General features: G+C 46.3%; 1 protein-coding gene across 1 annotated transcript; it reads right to left on the bottom strand.

Annotated features, from left to right (window-relative positions):
• Positions 1-6707: 6707 nt before the first annotated feature.
• LOC307234451 (uncharacterized protein) lies at positions 6708-9799 on the bottom strand. Its single transcript, XM_080006173.1, has 4 exons — positions 9354-9799; positions 8226-8510; positions 7835-7931; positions 6708-7394 (listed from the first exon to the last, which is right to left on the bottom strand). Exons 1-4 carry the CDS (start codon positions 9709-9711, stop codon positions 6968-6970), a joined length of 1167 nt encoding a protein of 388 aa, XP_079862299.1. The 5' UTR covers positions 9712-9799; the 3' UTR covers positions 6708-6967.
• Positions 9800-16998: the final 7199 nt, after the last annotated feature.

The raw sequence follows: 16998 nt of genomic DNA, 5'->3' as shown, positions 1-16998 counted from the left end.
TCTGGTTTTCAGGGGAGCACCAGGAGCTTTTTTTTTTTTTTTTACCAATTTTGATTCTAATGACAACTACATGTATTTCGGCAATATAATTTTCCATGGTGATGCCATCCTAAGCAGAGCCATCCGTATTCTTCATCGTTCTTATAAATGCAAGACAATCCAAAGGGAAATAAACGATTGCATTTTTATATAAATATCTGCTTCCATGCTGCATGTTGACCAAAAGTAGGCTATAGCTTTCATTTTACCGTCATTACATATCATAGCATAAGCATCAGGGTAGACCAATTACATTACAGTACAACATTTGATTCACGTTTGAATTTGTTCTGCAGCCGCACTGGATGATGGTGATGCGAGTCTGGTGAACGTATTCTTAAAATCATCCACGGATCTGGATTCACTCCGGCACAATTGTGACAGAGTGAAATAACTCCTGTTCTGTTCCGTTCGTAACTCGGGGGGACTGACTCTTCCCACTCCCGTTCACTGTTGGTCGGATGTCCGGCTTCCCTCGCCGCGTCGAAACCAGCGGAATCCAACCGAGCGACTCTGTTCGCTGAGGGACTCTTCCAGAACTGAGTCTCGGAAAAAGAGTCGAGGCGTTGACCGCAACCAGACCAGACGCTCCGCTGCGGTGACAGCGATGGAACCGCAGTGTGCACCGCTTGTCGTTCGTCAGGTGATGGTCAAATTGTATTTTATATATATATAAATAATAGATTCAGCAGTGCACCGCTTTGATGCGCAGGTGCGTCCTGAAACAATTTCGACCGCGCAGGTGAGCCTCGAAAATGTAGCTGATTATAGTACATCATTATACATTACATATATATATATATATAGGGTTAGCCCCCCGACCTACAGCCCCCGTGAGGGAGCAGCCAAAATTGCTACGAAGAACCCTACAGGAAAATACCCCCAGGGATGCCCGAGAGGTGGGGAGGATGAGCATCCCAACCGGACGGATTTACTGGTAACGACCCAAGCAAATGGACAACGGATTACGAGCGCAGTCTGTATATGTGGCAAGGTCTGCAAAAACCTGACAGGTCTGAAGATCCACCAGACTAAGATGGCCTGTCTCAGGAAGGAACAGGTGAAGCGACGCTGAGGAACGACAGCTGACGCAACAGTCCTTGTTGCGCCGACTGTAGAACCTGGTCAGACGGAGGAGGAGCCGGGTCCGGAGTCCCCCCACAGTACCCGGAACCTTCAAGCAACACATGTCCCCCCACCAAGTAGGAAATCGGAACATCGTCGGGTTAAGTGGCCTGTCGCCAACAGCAAGGAGTGGATCAAGCTGGATGAGGACGTAAACAAGACCCTGGAAGCCATCTCGAAGGGCAATGCTGACCAGAAGCTCCAAACTATGTGCTCCCTCATCATGAGTATAGGAGCTGAGCGTTTTGGAGTGGAAGAAAAGCGAGGAGCAAGCAACCCAGCAAAGCTCAACCGGCGGGAAGTCAAGATAGGCCAGCTGAGACAAGAACTGAAATCCTTGAGACGCCAGTTCAAGGCAGCCAAGGAAGAGGAGAGACATGCCCTGTCGGAACTCACTAACATCATAAGGAAGAAACTCATCACGTTGAGGAGGGCCGAGTGGCACCGAAGGACAGGCAAAGAAAGGGCACGGAAGCGAAGTGCCTTCATTGGCAACCCCTTCGCCTTCACCAAGAGGCTACTGGGCCAGAAGCGCAGCGGCTGCCTTGTTTGCCCTGTAGAAGAGATCAACCATCATCTCAACACCACCTTCAGTGACACTTCAAGAGACCAAGAACTTGGCCCTTGCAAGGCACTGGTGACACCTGCAGAACCAGTGTCCCAATTCAACAGTGCTGAGCCAACCCTGTCAGAGGTAAGAGAAGCTGTCAAATCTGCAAGATCTAGTTCGGTTCCCGGCCCCAGCGGTGTACCCTACAAGGTCTACAAGCAGTGCCCACGGCTTCTTAAACGTCTATGGAAGATCTTACAGGTGATTTGGAGGAGAGGGATAGTCGCCGCCCAGTGGAGGCACGCCAAAGGCGTCTGGATCCCAAAGGAAGAGAACTCAAGCAACATCGAGCAGTTTCGTATAATCTCACTGCTCAGCGTTGAGAGCAAGATTTTCTTTAAGATCCTGTCTCAACGACTAACAGAGTTCCTCTTGAAGAACGCCTACATAGATACCTCTGTCCAGAAGGGGGGAGTTCCGGGAGTGCCTGGGTGCCTGGAGCATTCAGGAGTGGTGACACAGCTGATCCGGGAGGCAAGGGAAAGCAAAGGAGACTTAGCAACCCTCTGGCTCGACTTAACCAACGCGTACGGATCTATTCCACACAAGCTTGTCGAAACAGCACTGACAAGACACCACGTTCCTGTGACGATCCGCAACCTCGTCATGGACTATTACAACGACTTCGCTAGGGTCTCCTCAGGCCAAAAGACATCTGCCAGGCACCGCCTGGAGAAGGGCATAATCACCGGCTGTACAATCTCGGTGTCACTCTTCTCCTTGGCGATGAACATGATTGTTAAGTCTGCTGAGGCAGAATGCAGAGGGCCCAAATCAAGATCAGGGACCCGGCAGCCACCCATAAGAGCTTTTATGGACGACTTAACAGTGATGACCACATCTGTTCCTGGGTGCAGCTCATCTCTTGGGCGAAGATGTGCTTCAAGCCAGCGAAGTCCAGGTCTCTGGTCCTGAGAAAAGGCAAAGTGGCCGACCACTTCTGCTTTACTCTGGGAGGGACTAAGATTCCAACGGTGACCGAAAAGCCTGTCAAGAGCCTGGGTAAAATCTTTGACAGCTCCCTGAAGGACGCAGCGGCAATACAGCAGACCAAGAGCGACTTGTCATCCTGGCTCACAGCCATTGACAAATCCGGCCTCCCAGGAAAGTTCAAGGCCTGGATGCACCAGCACGGAGTCCTGCCCAGAATACTCTGGCCCCTGTTAGTCTACGATGTACCAGTGACAACGGTAGAGGCACTCGAGAGGACCGTCAGCCAGTTTCTTAGGAGATGGCTGGGGCTCCCTCGGTCCTTAAGCAGCATTGCCCTGTATGGCCATTCCACCAAGCTGCACCTCCCTTTCAGTGGACTAACAGAGGAGTTCAAAGTCACCCGTTCCAGAGAGGTGAATGAACAGGGATTTGGCAGATGCGAAGGTGGCCTCGGCAGGAATTCTCGTCAAGACCGGGAGGAAGTGGCAGGCACAAGAAGCCATCAGCAGAGCGGAGGCAAGGCTGAGGCACAAAACCTTGGTCGGAACCGTGGCAATGGGGAGGGCAGGCCTTGGTAGCTTTCCAAAGCCCCGCTATGACCGTGCCTGTGGAAAGGAGAAGCGCCAACTGGTCCAAGACGAGATCCGTGCAGAGGTGGAGGAAGAACGCAAGTGCAAGATGGTTGATATGTCCAAGCAAGGGGCGTGGACTAGGTGGGAGCATGCGGATCCTCGCAAACTCACCTGGGCAGAGCTCTGGAGAGCTGAACCTCTGCGCACAAAGTTTCTCATCCAGTCAGTCTATGACGTTCTCCCGAGTCCGAGGAGGGGCACCATGGAGTACATTTTGAGCTGCTGCCCAAAGGCGTTAGGAGAGGGGAGGTATCGCTGGCACCACGACCAAGTTTTAAAATCCTTGGCGGATTCCATCTGCACAGCGATACAGAACAGCAAGACCCAGGTTGCCCAGAAGCAGTCAATCACGTTCGTTAGAGCGGGGCAGAAGGCAAACCATCAGCCCAACGCTTCAGGAGGGCTCCTCGCTACCGCTCGTGACTGGCAGCTCCAAGTTGACCTAGGAAGGCAACTCAAGTTCCCAGCTAACATTGCTACCACTTCACTCCGCCCAGATATGGTGTTTACATCGGAGTCCACCAAGCAAGTGGTCCTGCTAGAACTGACTGTCCCATGGGAGGACCGGATTGATGAGGCCAACGAGCGCAAGAGGGCTTAGTATGCTGAGCTCACCAGTGAGTGCCGGAGCAACGGCTGGAAAGCCGCTGTGAGCCTGTCGAGATTGGGTGCAGAGGTTTCGCAGGTCATTCACTCCTGAGAGTGTTCAAACTCCTTGGTATTAGAGGACTGCAGTTGAGGATAGCCACTAAGAACATTCTTGAGGCCGCAGAAAAGGCCTCACGGTGGCTGTGGATCCGTAGGGGGGATCTGTGGTGCGCGCTACTTTTACACAAGCCGGGGGGTTGATCGCCCCTGGTTGGGTCGCCTGGTGGAGGGTGTCCGATGATTAAAGACCCGAAACACCCTGAGAACCCAGGTCTATCGCTGAAGATGTGTGTCCAAGTATCACCGTATTAAAGTTATATATATATATATATATATATATATATATATATATATAATATATAATTTAAAAATATATATATTTATTTTTAAGATTCAGTCATAAAACTAAACATGGAATCGAGAGAAAATTGTTATACATCACCTCTTTTGCATTATTCTGGAAATTTAGACATATACTGGGAAGCTATTTTCTTTGATGGCGTGCCAATGGGGTGCCATGCCATTGTTCCTGAACCCCAAATAGTCTGAAAAATGTCCCATTGGACAAGGACGACACCCTAACTCTAAACTTAACCATCTCTAAGCGTATAGCTTAACTTAACCATCTCTAATATTATACCTAAACTTAAACAGCTCTAACCTTAAACCTAAATGTAACCAATCCTAACCTTGTACTTAAACTTAACCATCTCTAATCTTATATCTAAACTTAACCATCTCTAATCCTAAACCTAAACTTAACCATCTCGAACCTTATACCTTAACTTAACCATCTTTAATCTTACACCTAAACTTAACCATCTCTAACCTTATACCTAAACTTAACCATCTCTAACACTATATCTAAACTTAACCATCTCGAACCTTGTTCCAGGGTTGGGGTTACCCTAACCCTTAACCAAACTTAACCAACTCCAACCTTAAAACTAAATTTAACCATCTCTAACCTTATATCTAAACGTAACCATCTCTAACCTTGTACTTAAACTTAACCATCTCTAACCTTTTACCTAAATGTAACCATCTCTAAGCTCATACCTAAATTTAACCATCTTTAAGCTTATACCTAAACTTAACCATCTCTTACATTATACCTAAACTTAAACATCGCAAATCTTATACCTACACTTTACCGTCTCTAACCTTATATCTAAACTTAACCATCTCCAACCATATACCTAAACTTTACCATCTCTAAGCTTGAACCTAAACTTAACCATCTCTAACAATATACCTACATTTTACCATCTCTCAGCTTGTATCTAAACTTAACCATCTCGAAGCTTATACCTTCACCTAACCATATTTAAGCGTATACCTAAAATTAACCATCTCTAACCGTATACCTAAACCTTACCATCTCTACGCTTATACCTAAACTTAACCATCTCAAAGCTTATACCTTAACCCAACCATATTCAAGCGTATGCCTTAACCTAACCATATTTAAGCTTATACCTTAACTTAACCATCTCTAACCTCATACCTGAACTGACCTGTCAAGCCCACGGCCTCCCGGCGCCACTAGAGGCCGGTCTGCTCTCATCTGCTGCTCCTCCCTCTGACCAACTCCACAAACACCTGAGACCCATCATCAAGCGCTGTATTTATTCTCCGGCTCCCCACTCATTCATCGCCAGATCGTCAGCTAACTTACCCGAGTTTGTATCTCAAGTCTGTATATCCCAGTATCTCGTCCTTGTCCTAACCTGCCTGTCTCCTCTCCTCGTTCAAGTCTTTTTGTCCTGCTTCATCCAGCCCGGTACTCTGTCCCTCCACCTGGAACCTGGATCCCTCCTTCCCGGTCCTCACCGGTGCTGTTCTGCTCCACCTGGTCCGATAGTCCCATCGGCCCGGACCCGTTCCAACCCGACTGGACCCCCTCCTGTCGTCTCCACTGTGTCTCCGAATAAAGCTCCTTCGTTTACCCCTGTCTGCCTACCGTCTCTGTGTCGTGCAGTTGAGTCTATCCTAGCCTTGATTGTAACTCTTAACAATCTCAAACCTTATACCTAAACTTAACCATCTTTAATCTTGTACCTTAACTTAACCATCTCTAAGCTTATACCTAAACTTAACCATCTCTAACCTTTTCCCTTAACTTAACCATCTCTAACATTATATCTAAACTTAACCACCTTTAGTCTTATACGTTAACTTAACCATCCTAACCAATCCTAACCTTGTACTTAAACTTAATCATCTCTAACCTAAACCTCAACTTAACCATCTTTAACCTTAAACCTAAACTTAACCACCTCTAACCTGAACCTAAATTGAACCATCTCTAACCTTGTTCCAGGGTTGGGGTGAACCCAAACACCAACCCTTAACCAATCTTAATCAGCTCCAACCTTAAACCTAAATTTAACCATCACTAACCTTATACCTAAATTTAACTATCTCTAAGCTTATACCTTAACTTAATCTTCTCTAACCTTATACCGAAACCTCACCATCTCAAACCTTATTCCTAAACTTAACCATCCCTAAGCTTATATCCAAATGTAACCATCCTTAACCTTATACCTAAACATAACCATCTCTAATCTTATACCTAAACCATCTATAACCAGACATTTTTCGGCCTTTTGGGGTTTCGTAATGATGGGCCTATGCAGACCATAACACTTCCTCAGGTGAAATGCATTCAGTCTACTCTCTTCTAAAGGAGGGTAGATAGACAATAACTGAGAAAATCCAATTAAATATGATTTAATAATGTTAAAATACAAACATTGCAAAGTTGGGGAAAAAACAAAGGCTTAAAAGTACAGTATACAGACTTCCAACGTAGTGTTTTAGACTTCATCAGGAAAGTGAGACAAACCAAGTCATAAGTACAAAGAACAAGGACCATACAGGAAAAATGGAGCCAATAAACCATGTGGCTCATGAATTACTAACTCCACGAACGTATTATCCAATAGGAATCACAGCTTTACTAAACCTTTAAGGCTCAACTACATATTATTCCCCCAAATCCGCTGCCGCCGCCATCACATTTGTCCCCGTCTGTAGATGTCCCGGACGTCTCCGTGCCCTGAAAGGGTTGAGCGGGTTGTGCGGGGTCCGTCTGCAGCTCAGACGTTTTACAAGCGTAGTACCTCCTGGAAGCCGCTCTCCACGTCTCCCCCTGCAGCGTGTCTCCGGGTAAGGCGGACATTGCCCTTCTCCTCTCTGCTTCGGACGCCGGTAGTAAGAAAGGAGCGTTTGCAGTCTGCGGGAGGAGGCCCGTCTTTGTCGGGTAAATCTGTGCGGGGCGTGTCCGGAGACGAGCCACTTTTCGGGCGTAATAGCGCTTGGACGCCGCTCTCCAGGCCGCCCTCTTTAACCTCTGGGCCTCTTCTGGTAGCTCAGACGTCGGCACGCTCCTCTTACTGTTCCTGGGAGGTTAGTTTAAGAACTGATTACTCAAGTGGGACCTGTTAAGACTTTTATAGGAACCACTATTATTGTATTATTAGTAGTAGTAGTATTCTAAATTCTATTCACTATTCTAAATAACTATTCATGCACACATTCATCCACATAAAAGGATTCAATGTGATGTATATGACTCAAAGTATCATAACTATTTTCACCTCATGCATTTTCTATATTTCATTTTATATGTCATATTAAACAGTGATACAGTGAGTTAAAACGGTGAACATTAACAAAAAAAGCTGCTATTTAATAAGTGAAGCTGTTTTTTGATTAATAATCCTCAAAATCAAGGGGAGCTCAGGCCTCTCAGCAAATCCCCCCCCGCCCCCAGTTTGGGAAAACACTGATATACAGTATACTACTCTAGCATGTTAGCTACTCTTCAAATATAACTCACCCGAAGAGTTGTCCATCTTTATGTGCACCGTGTCTGTCAGCATCCGAATAAAGTGTTTCTCCGAAGTTCCTTGTTGTCTCTCCATTATCAAGTCTTCCTAGGATGAATCAATTCGGTACAAGTGAAAGCCTCCACAAAAAAATGAGCATTAGCACGTTTACACACACATTTGTTACATTAAGGTCACGGCTTACTTGTATAACTTATCCGTAATCGAATACAGTGTAGAGATATGGAAGACCTAAGTATCACTTCTATCTAATCATGCAAAATGTACATTGAACAATATGAAAAAATATGGAAATGGTAAAATTTATATATTAGACCAAAATTCTAGTTATTAAAAAAAAAACCTTGAATATTTGAGATGTAATTATAACAAATGTTTTACTTTTGATGCTGTGAGGATCTTCGTCCTCACACAAAGTGCCTAGGCTCTCCTGGTTCTTCCCAAAGGCCTGTTCACTCATTTCCCACTTGATTAAGACCGTGTCTATATCGGAAGGCTCTTCTTTTACTGTCAGGTTGTCAGGCAGTGCAGGCTGGTTTCTTCTCTGGTCCAGTAAGCCTAAAAATGCAGGGGATTGTTGAAGAGCGGGTCTGCTGGGAGATAAAGGATGTACCAACTCCTGGCTGTGGGAGGAGACCTGTGATGGAGGTCGTCCAAAAAGGCCCACTGCAGAGCAATAAGACACAAAAAGTTGTGTGTTACTCATCAGAAATTTCATGCTGCAATACGTTTAATAAACCGTACGTTTACTATGAATGGAAACAACTTAATATAGACTTGTGCTCCCACACTGGGGCTGCTGGTTCATAAAAATGTAAAACTTACTGTTAATCCTAATTTCTATACTATATATTTATATAGTAAACTAAATCATGTCCATTTTTCCCTAATGTTGGTCCGAGGATGTTTTCCTTGCAAATTTTACAATGGTGCAAAATTTCCCCAAACGTGGCTCTTGCAAGACTAGGCTCTAGCCTAGGCCTGAACCCCACCTTTGGTTTATAGTCGGACTCTGGACCAAGACCAGCCCAGAAACCCAGGCCAGAAGACCTACATGACCCGTTCCCGGTGTAAGGACGGAGTAGGTCAACGAGTTACGCAGGTGCCTGATCTTATAGCTCATGTAAAAGCACTTTGAACGAAAGGCGCGACACGAATGCAATTGCGTTAAATTTAATGTAAAAAAAAAAAAAGAAAAGAAAAAAAAGATCAAATTTCACAACAATCTCAAGACGAATATAAAATTCACTTCATTAGAGTGTGGTTATGATCTCACTGCGGAGAATTACATTTCACTGCATATATGTATGGAAGTATGTATATGTATGTGACAAATAAAAATCTTGAATCTTGAATCTTGAATCGGAGCCCCTGCAATTCGTTCACTGACCACTACGGGGAACCCCTCCCTCGGAGCTTTAAAACCTTGGGTTCCGGCCGGGGTGGGCGAAACACCCCCGGTCCCCGGTCCCCGGTCCCCATGTCGTAACGACCGAAAAGGCAACTCACGCGAGCCGCTCGTTTCGCACTCCTGCCCCGGTGGCCCCTCATTCTGGAAGCCGCCCGGCTCCTGTGCTCCGGTGGAGCAGTCCGAGAGGCTGGGAGCGCCCCCGTACAGCCCGCAGAGGCAGCCCTTCCGCCGCAGGAGATGCACCTCGCGTTCCAGGTCCTTGGCTCTGCCCTCCAGCCGCTGGATCTCCTTGTCCCGCTCGGCCACCTTGCCCTCGTACTCCCGGGACCGCGCGCCGTCCACGCTGTACAGCACGTTGATGATGGAGTCGATCGCCAGCCGCACGGCGTTCTCGATCACGGCCGCCTCCTCGTCGCGCAGCCGCGGGTGCGCGGACCGGTTGCGAACTAGATTCATGCTCGAAACGAGTTGAACCAAACAAAACAAAACAAACAAACAAACAAAAAAAAAAAGAAAGGATTTAAAGAAAGAAGCGCGGAAGGGTTTCACGTCACGCGTGTTCTGTTGATAGCGCCGCTGCCCCCGACAGCAGTGACGTGGTGACGCGTTCACGGCGACACAACGCACTGGCGTTCGAGGCTGAAAACCGGATGTTTACCATTGACACCGGAAGCTCATGCTTTGGGTTGGATCCTCTCGCGGAGCACGGCCGCCGCCTGCTGTGTAGAATTGGTAGTGATCCGGATCCGGTCGACGGAGGAGTCGAGGCTCTTTGTGTTTTTTTTGTCGAACGCCACGTTTCCTGAAGGATGAATAAAAGTGAATTTCGAGGCCATATTTTTGATATGATTCTTTTTTTTTTTTTTTAACAATCCAAAAAAAACACGTAAAGTGCTGAAGGCTGATGGGCGCACCACAAATCTTCCGTTTAATAATAAAAATACGACTGCGCGTCAGCAGCCGTTATATGCCTCCATTGATTATGGCTTCTGCTGACGTCATATTGTTTACTTTCAGAGAATAATACATCTTAACATATGCACATTAGACAAGACATTTAAACCCTTTATCATTATACACCGATCAGCCACAACATTAAAACCACCACTAATAACAACTAATATCATGTAGCTCCCCCTCGTGCCACCAAAACATCTGTGACCCGTGGAGGCATGGACTCCACAAGACCTCTGAAGGTGTCCTGTGGTATCTGGCACCAAGACGTTAGCAGCAGATCCTTTAAGTCCTGGAAGTTGTGAGGTGGGGCCCCCATGGATCGGGCTTGTTGTTCCAGCTCATCCCACAGATGCTCCATCGGATCAGACACTAACCACGCCCATCCACATGATGTAGAAGAAAACGTGATTCATCAGACCAGGCCACCTCCTTCCATTGCTCCATGGTCCAGTTCTGACGCTCACGTGTCCATTGTAGCTGCTTTCAGTGGTGGACAGGGGTCAGCATGGACACTCTGACCGGTCTATCATAGCAGCATTAACTTATTCAGCAGTTTGTGCGACAGTTGCTCTTCTGTGGGATCGAACCAGACACGCTAGACCACACTCCTCACGTGCATCAATGAGCCTTTCACCGGTTGTCCTTCCTTTTACCACTTTTGGTAGGTACTAACCACTGCATACTGGGAAAACCCCACAAGACCTGTCGTTTTGGAGATGCTCTGACCCAGTCGTCTAGCATCACAATGTGCTCCTTGTCAAAGTGGCTCAGATCCTTACGCTTGACCATTTTTCCTGCTTCCAACACATGAACTTCAAGAACTGACTGTTCACTTGCTGCCTAATATATCCCACCACTTGACAGGTGCCACTGGAAAGGGTTGAGCAAAGTTATATTTGGTTTTAATGTTGAGGCTGATCGGGTTATGGTTATGGTTAGGGTGGTAATAATGTCACGCTAGACTATTTTAATCAAGTTCTACATGCATGTAGGACCACTGCAATGGTTTGGTAATCGGGCCAATTTATGCTCGCGTGTCACAAGAACAAAATTGTCCTCATTTGGGGATTTAATAAACAAACAAAAAGAATCAATGACAGCTTGAAGAAATATCCTGTATGTTTTTATCCACTTCTCAGGTCAAAAGCTCCACAATTGCATTCACACACTGTGCTTTTTAGCTTCAATTAATCTACTCAGAATGGAGCATTACTACTCAGGCTGAGGGCTCAAGTCAGTTCCTGTGGGCACTCAGATGAGAGTGATGGCTTCTGATGCCTCAAACAGTACAAGTTTTGCACTCGTCGGGAGGGGGCTGTTGGGCAAGCTGCAGTCGGGGCTCAGGGTCAGCTCTTCACACCCACAACCGGAATCGACATGGCTCGTGTCCAAGAAATCTTCAGACAAAGAGTTGTCGGCAGCCTCCTCCACACAACCAAACTCCCCGGAGGAGAAGGGTAGCTGAGTGTAAGAAGTGGCCCCTGGAAACTTTTCAGGGGCCACGGCAGGCTCCGGCAGGTCGATGTAAGACATTCGATCTTGACTTGGCGCCGCTAGCGTTAGTGGGGCGTGCCGGGGATCCGGCTCTCGCTCCATGTCGTGTTTTGTGAGCGATGGCATAATTGTCAAATTGTCGGTGACTAGAAGGTCTTCCGTTGGGAATTTCAATACGAAACTGCCTCGGGATGAGAACCATTCCTGTAAGTACCAAGGTGAGATATGAGATGCCGTTGGCAAATGATGGACAAATGAAACAAACAAACACATGCTACAGCGCTGCACGTAGAAACCACAACGAAGTTGAGTAGACCAGTGTTTTTTAACCAGTGGAGAGCTCGCTGGGTGTGCTGTGAAAATGTTTCAAATCGAACTCCAACTAAAAAAAAATATATATATATATATATGGAAACCAGCTCTTGTGTAGCAATATGAACATTGCAAAGCGGCACCAATTCGTCAAATTCCTCAGTTCCAGCGAGAAGAGGATGTCGTGGAGCCCACACCTAAGTGTGTCACCTCAGTGTCATGAATGTGACCATAAAACTCAATCTCAATCTCAATCTCAACAGCAGCGCTGCACTCAGCAAAACAAGCTCAGCTTTCGCACTGAATGTCTGTGGTGAAAGGTTTGACTCTTTTTTATTTTATTTATATTTTTATTTTTTCCGCTTCTAACCCTCATTTAAGAGTAAGGAGTCGTTCAATGATCCGACTTTTCGTTCATTTGATTCGCTGGTGTAATGGGGGGGGGGGGGGGGGGGGGGGGGGGAGACGGACGGACGGACAAGAACGGACAATAATCAGGAGAGTTGGTCGCTTGTAAATTGAATTCTACCAATAATGAAATTCTGTCAAAATTATTTATTTTGGTCGATTGCAAAGTGTAAATCAGTCACATTAACTAAGAATAACGTCAAACGCCTTTACCTCTTTTGCCTTTGTCAATTTAGTCCTCAGTCATCATTTTCAGTTTGTGAGTTGCAGATTCACTTGCATTTCAAATAGTAATTTCAAAGATTCGTTCGCAGCGAACGAATCGTTCGCCGGGAACGAGTCGTTCGCGTGCCTTGCATCGGCAACTATTGGTAAGCCATAATGATACTGGCTAACAACGACAGTGGTGTGCCGTGGGAACATTTCATCGTAAAGAGAGAGGGGGGTCAGGAAGACAGCTGGAATAGAACCAGGCAACACGGACACGGTTTCCAGCGTCTCACCTGAAGATTTCCTGCACGTTCTCCAAACAGAGGTCGGAAGAAAGGCGCTGGCGATGGCACTTGAGAAAGGGACTTCATCTTCAGTCTGGTGCAAGACATTAGCGCACAGTTATGCTTACACAGTCATAGTCACATATTGGGAGGACGCTAAACGAACACACGTTGACTGCGTTAGTTTAGCGTGTAACGCAATAGGTCAAACTCCCTTCAATGGAACGGATGTCGCCAGAGATTAGAGTCTTAAAATAAAATAAAAAAAATAAAAAGTCTGACAGCGGCGGAATGATCGATGTTTTCCATCACTGGGAGCGGTTCAGGAATTGCATAACCTATACTGACCAGGAAGGCACCCCAGGCTCCTGTGACATTTTGCTGAATAAGGAACCAAATAGGATGAGACAGCCGTCGCGGGCAATATTTCCTAAAATGGGCTTTCTGCTTAACCTCACCCGGACAATCACAATGATTGGAAGTCCGTTCTGTGGTCACACAGCTCCGCCCAAGTTCTGAAATTGACACGAACAAACTCAAGACAGGGCAGTGAGTGTTCCTTATTGTGAAAGGGGGGTGAGGGAGTGTCATCTGTTCAGAGTCTGAGCCAAAAATTTTTGGCTTGATTGAGGAGAAGGAAATTCGAGAAGTTCTTCTATTGCATGACTTGGAAAACAGTGAGACGGATGTTTATTTAGGGGCGTGGTTATTTTTTTTCCAATCAAACTAATTTTCCAGAAAATCGCTTTGTGCCTGTAAGCCGTGAAATTGAAAAAATGAAGTTTGATCCTTTATTGAAGGAAAAAAAAAAACAAAAAAAACAAACATTGGGGGTTTATTTAGCAAAGATTCTCCCATGGCGTACTTGAGACCTCCTTGCCAATAATTGCCATAGATATCGTAGCACCGTTTGACCGGAATTTGTTAAATCCTCCGTCAGGCGGTTCACTCAATTCCTCACCCGCTGGTCCTGGCTGCTAGAACAAGCACGAGCCACAAAAAGTTTGAGGGAGTCGTCTTGCGCCGCCGCCCCGGAGGGCGCGGTCAGTGTGTATGCGTGCGGGTGACCTTGTGGCAGGGTTGTAGAGTAGAAACAGCAGGAATCCAACGGCGATGCAGGTCGACCCCAAGATCTTCACGAGCGTCACGTGAAGCGGTCTGGAGTCGGATTCTTCGAACGGAAAAAGAGGAATGAGTCGTTTCGGGACCAAGATCGTATTCACGACCAATTCCCCGGGACAGTTGACACAACGAGGGTAAATAGATAAACAGCGCAGGGTGTCATCGCGGTGGGTACGCAGGGACTTAGGGCAGAGCGTGACGTGGAAATCCGTAACATCATCTGTGTTGGGTGGATTACACCACAAGTCCCAGAATTCCACACCCGGGTTTACGCTCGTCTTCGCTCTTTCTTTCCTACAAAAGTATGCAGTGTAGATTTACTGGGGGACAGGCCTTTATCTTTAATTTATATCTTTTTTACCTTCATTCCCATCAGTCCTCCAACACGTCAGTGGGCTCCATTTACTCCAAATGGCGCCGCCGTACTCTCGGGAAGGGCGAGATTTCACTCGAACGCAATATTCTGCGTTTGGTTTTTCGGGGGTTCGAGGGATGGACGTGGAGTTTACTTCTGAAAAGAGCTTGGGAACCCGAGGGTTTGGAATAATTCAATACGGATGAGAAATAATCATCTTTCATTGCACTTTAGATGAATTGGGGACAGATTAGAGACAACGACGCTCACATGAGATCTTGGTGCATTTTAACACAGTAGATGACCTCACCTTGCTGCTACTGCCATTGGGTCTCTGTAGTGACATCTCATACTTCATTTGCTTTGAGAGGTACTTGTGATTTTCGTAGCCGCTCTTCCAAGTAATGACAAACTCGTCCAGGCTTCTGTTGACTTGAACATCGCTCGGAGGTCTGGGCTGAACTAATCATAATTATAGATCAGCAAATTAATACTCGAACATATTCACAGTTATCCATTCGATATCTATAGACGGCAAAAGTAGTTTGCATGGACATTTTGTTGGTTAAGGACTGAAGCACACACACACACACACACACACACACACACACACACACACACACACACACACACACACACACACACACACACACACACACTATTCAAATTGAATTGCATTGCATTGCATTATGCTTATCATTTAACGCCTAAAATAAATATATTCGTCATAAGTGGATAAATAACTTTATATATATGTTTGGTCATTGGTGCTTACTGTTCTTGTATGGCCAAAAATCCAGTAGGTGTTGACAGTGAGAGTGATTATGTAGCTCTATGGTGAAAGAATCCATACTTGAAAAATAGAAGCCTGGCACCGATTCATACGTTACAGATATTTTATAACTGTCACTCTTCCCCAGCCTTGCGAATCTGCAGAATGTCGGGCTGTGGAAGGAATTTAGACATGATTCAATCTGATCCTTTTGGTCGAGACGTTCAACACTGAGCCAAGCACCCTGCGCTATTAAAGGCACACTTACTTGAGATCGCCAGATTTGAATTCCACCCCATAATCGCTCTCGATGCGTTCCGCCGGCTCTCCACTGATGTTGAAAACACAATCAATCGTGCACCAGTAGTCGGTAACGCAGGCGACTCCTTCAATTCCAACTGGTGGCAGGAGAGGAGACAAGATGTGCAGTTTGTGTCATCCGCCGCCCACTTCACCGTCACATTTTTTAACAGTTCACTCGGCATAAAGCGGGATATTACGATCGCCATGAATTGGGAAAAGTTGCACGAGCGTACGCTCCACACCTGATGGTAGTTGTTCATTTATTTATTTTTATTTGACCAAATATGTTACCAAATGCAGTTGTCATAAAAATTTGACATGAAGAAAAGCTCATGAGCCGCGCGTAGTGGGACCGTACCGATGGCGTCATGCGTGCAGCTCTGGCCTCGCGCTGTGCAGGAGCACAGCAGCAGCAGCTGCAGGGCTTTCATGCTCATACCAATACCTGTGGCAACGACAAGGGTGTTCATGCGGGTGGTCATTTTGTTCTGTTGGATTTTGCATTCTACTCTAGGTCTACTTCTACTCTACTCTACCTCTACTCTAGGTCCACTCTACTCTACCCCACTCTCCTCTACTCCACCTGTACTCTATGTCCACACTACTCTACGTCTACTTCTAATCCACTCTCCTCTACTCTACCAGTACTCTATGTCCATTCTACGTCTACTTCTACTCTCACCTACTCTACCTGTACTCTATGTCCACTCTATTCTACATCTACTTCTACTCTACCCTTCTCCACTCTACCTCTACGCTACTCTCCTCTACTCTCCTCTACCTCTACTCTATGTCCATTCTACTCTACCTCTACTCTATGTCCACTCTACCCTACTCTACTCTCCTCTACTCTCTCTGTACTCTATGCCCACTCTACTCCATGTCTTCTTCTTCTCCACTCTACCTCTACTCTACTCTCCTCTACTCTCCTCTACCTCTACTCTATGTCCACTCTACTCTACCTCTACTCTATGTCCACTCTACCCTACTCTACTCTCCTCTACTCCATCTGTACTCTATGCCCACTCTACTCCATGTCTTCTTCTACTCCACTCTACCTCTACTCTACTCTCCTCTATGTCCACTCTACTCTACGTCTGCTTCTACTCTACTCTACTCCACTCGACCTCTACTCTACTCTCCTCTACTCTCCTCTACCTGTACTCTATGTCCACTCTACCCTACCTCACGCTACTTTACTCTCCTCTACTCTACCTCTACTCTTCCCTACTCTCCTCTACTCTACCTGTACACTATGCCCACTCTACTCTTCGTCTATTTGTACTTAACTCTACTCCACTCTACCTCTACTCTACTCTCCTCTACTCTACCTCTTGTCTATGTCCACTCTACTCTACCTCTACTCTATGTCCACTCTACCCTACTCTACTCTCCTCTACTCTCTCTGTACTCTATGCCCACTCTACTCTGTCTACTTCTTCTCCACTCTACCGCTACTCTACTCTACTCTCCTCTTCCTCTACTCTATGTCCACTCTACTCTACTCTACTGTCCTCTACTCTACC

The sequence above is a fragment of the Zeus faber genome (assembly GCF_960531495.2).
Source record: "Zeus faber genome assembly, chromosome: 8".
Classification (NCBI taxonomy): Eukaryota; Metazoa; Chordata; class Actinopteri; order Zeiformes; family Zeidae; genus Zeus; species Zeus faber.
The sequence above is the reverse complement of the archived record's forward strand: the minus strand, read 5'-3'. Positions and strand labels throughout refer to the sequence as shown.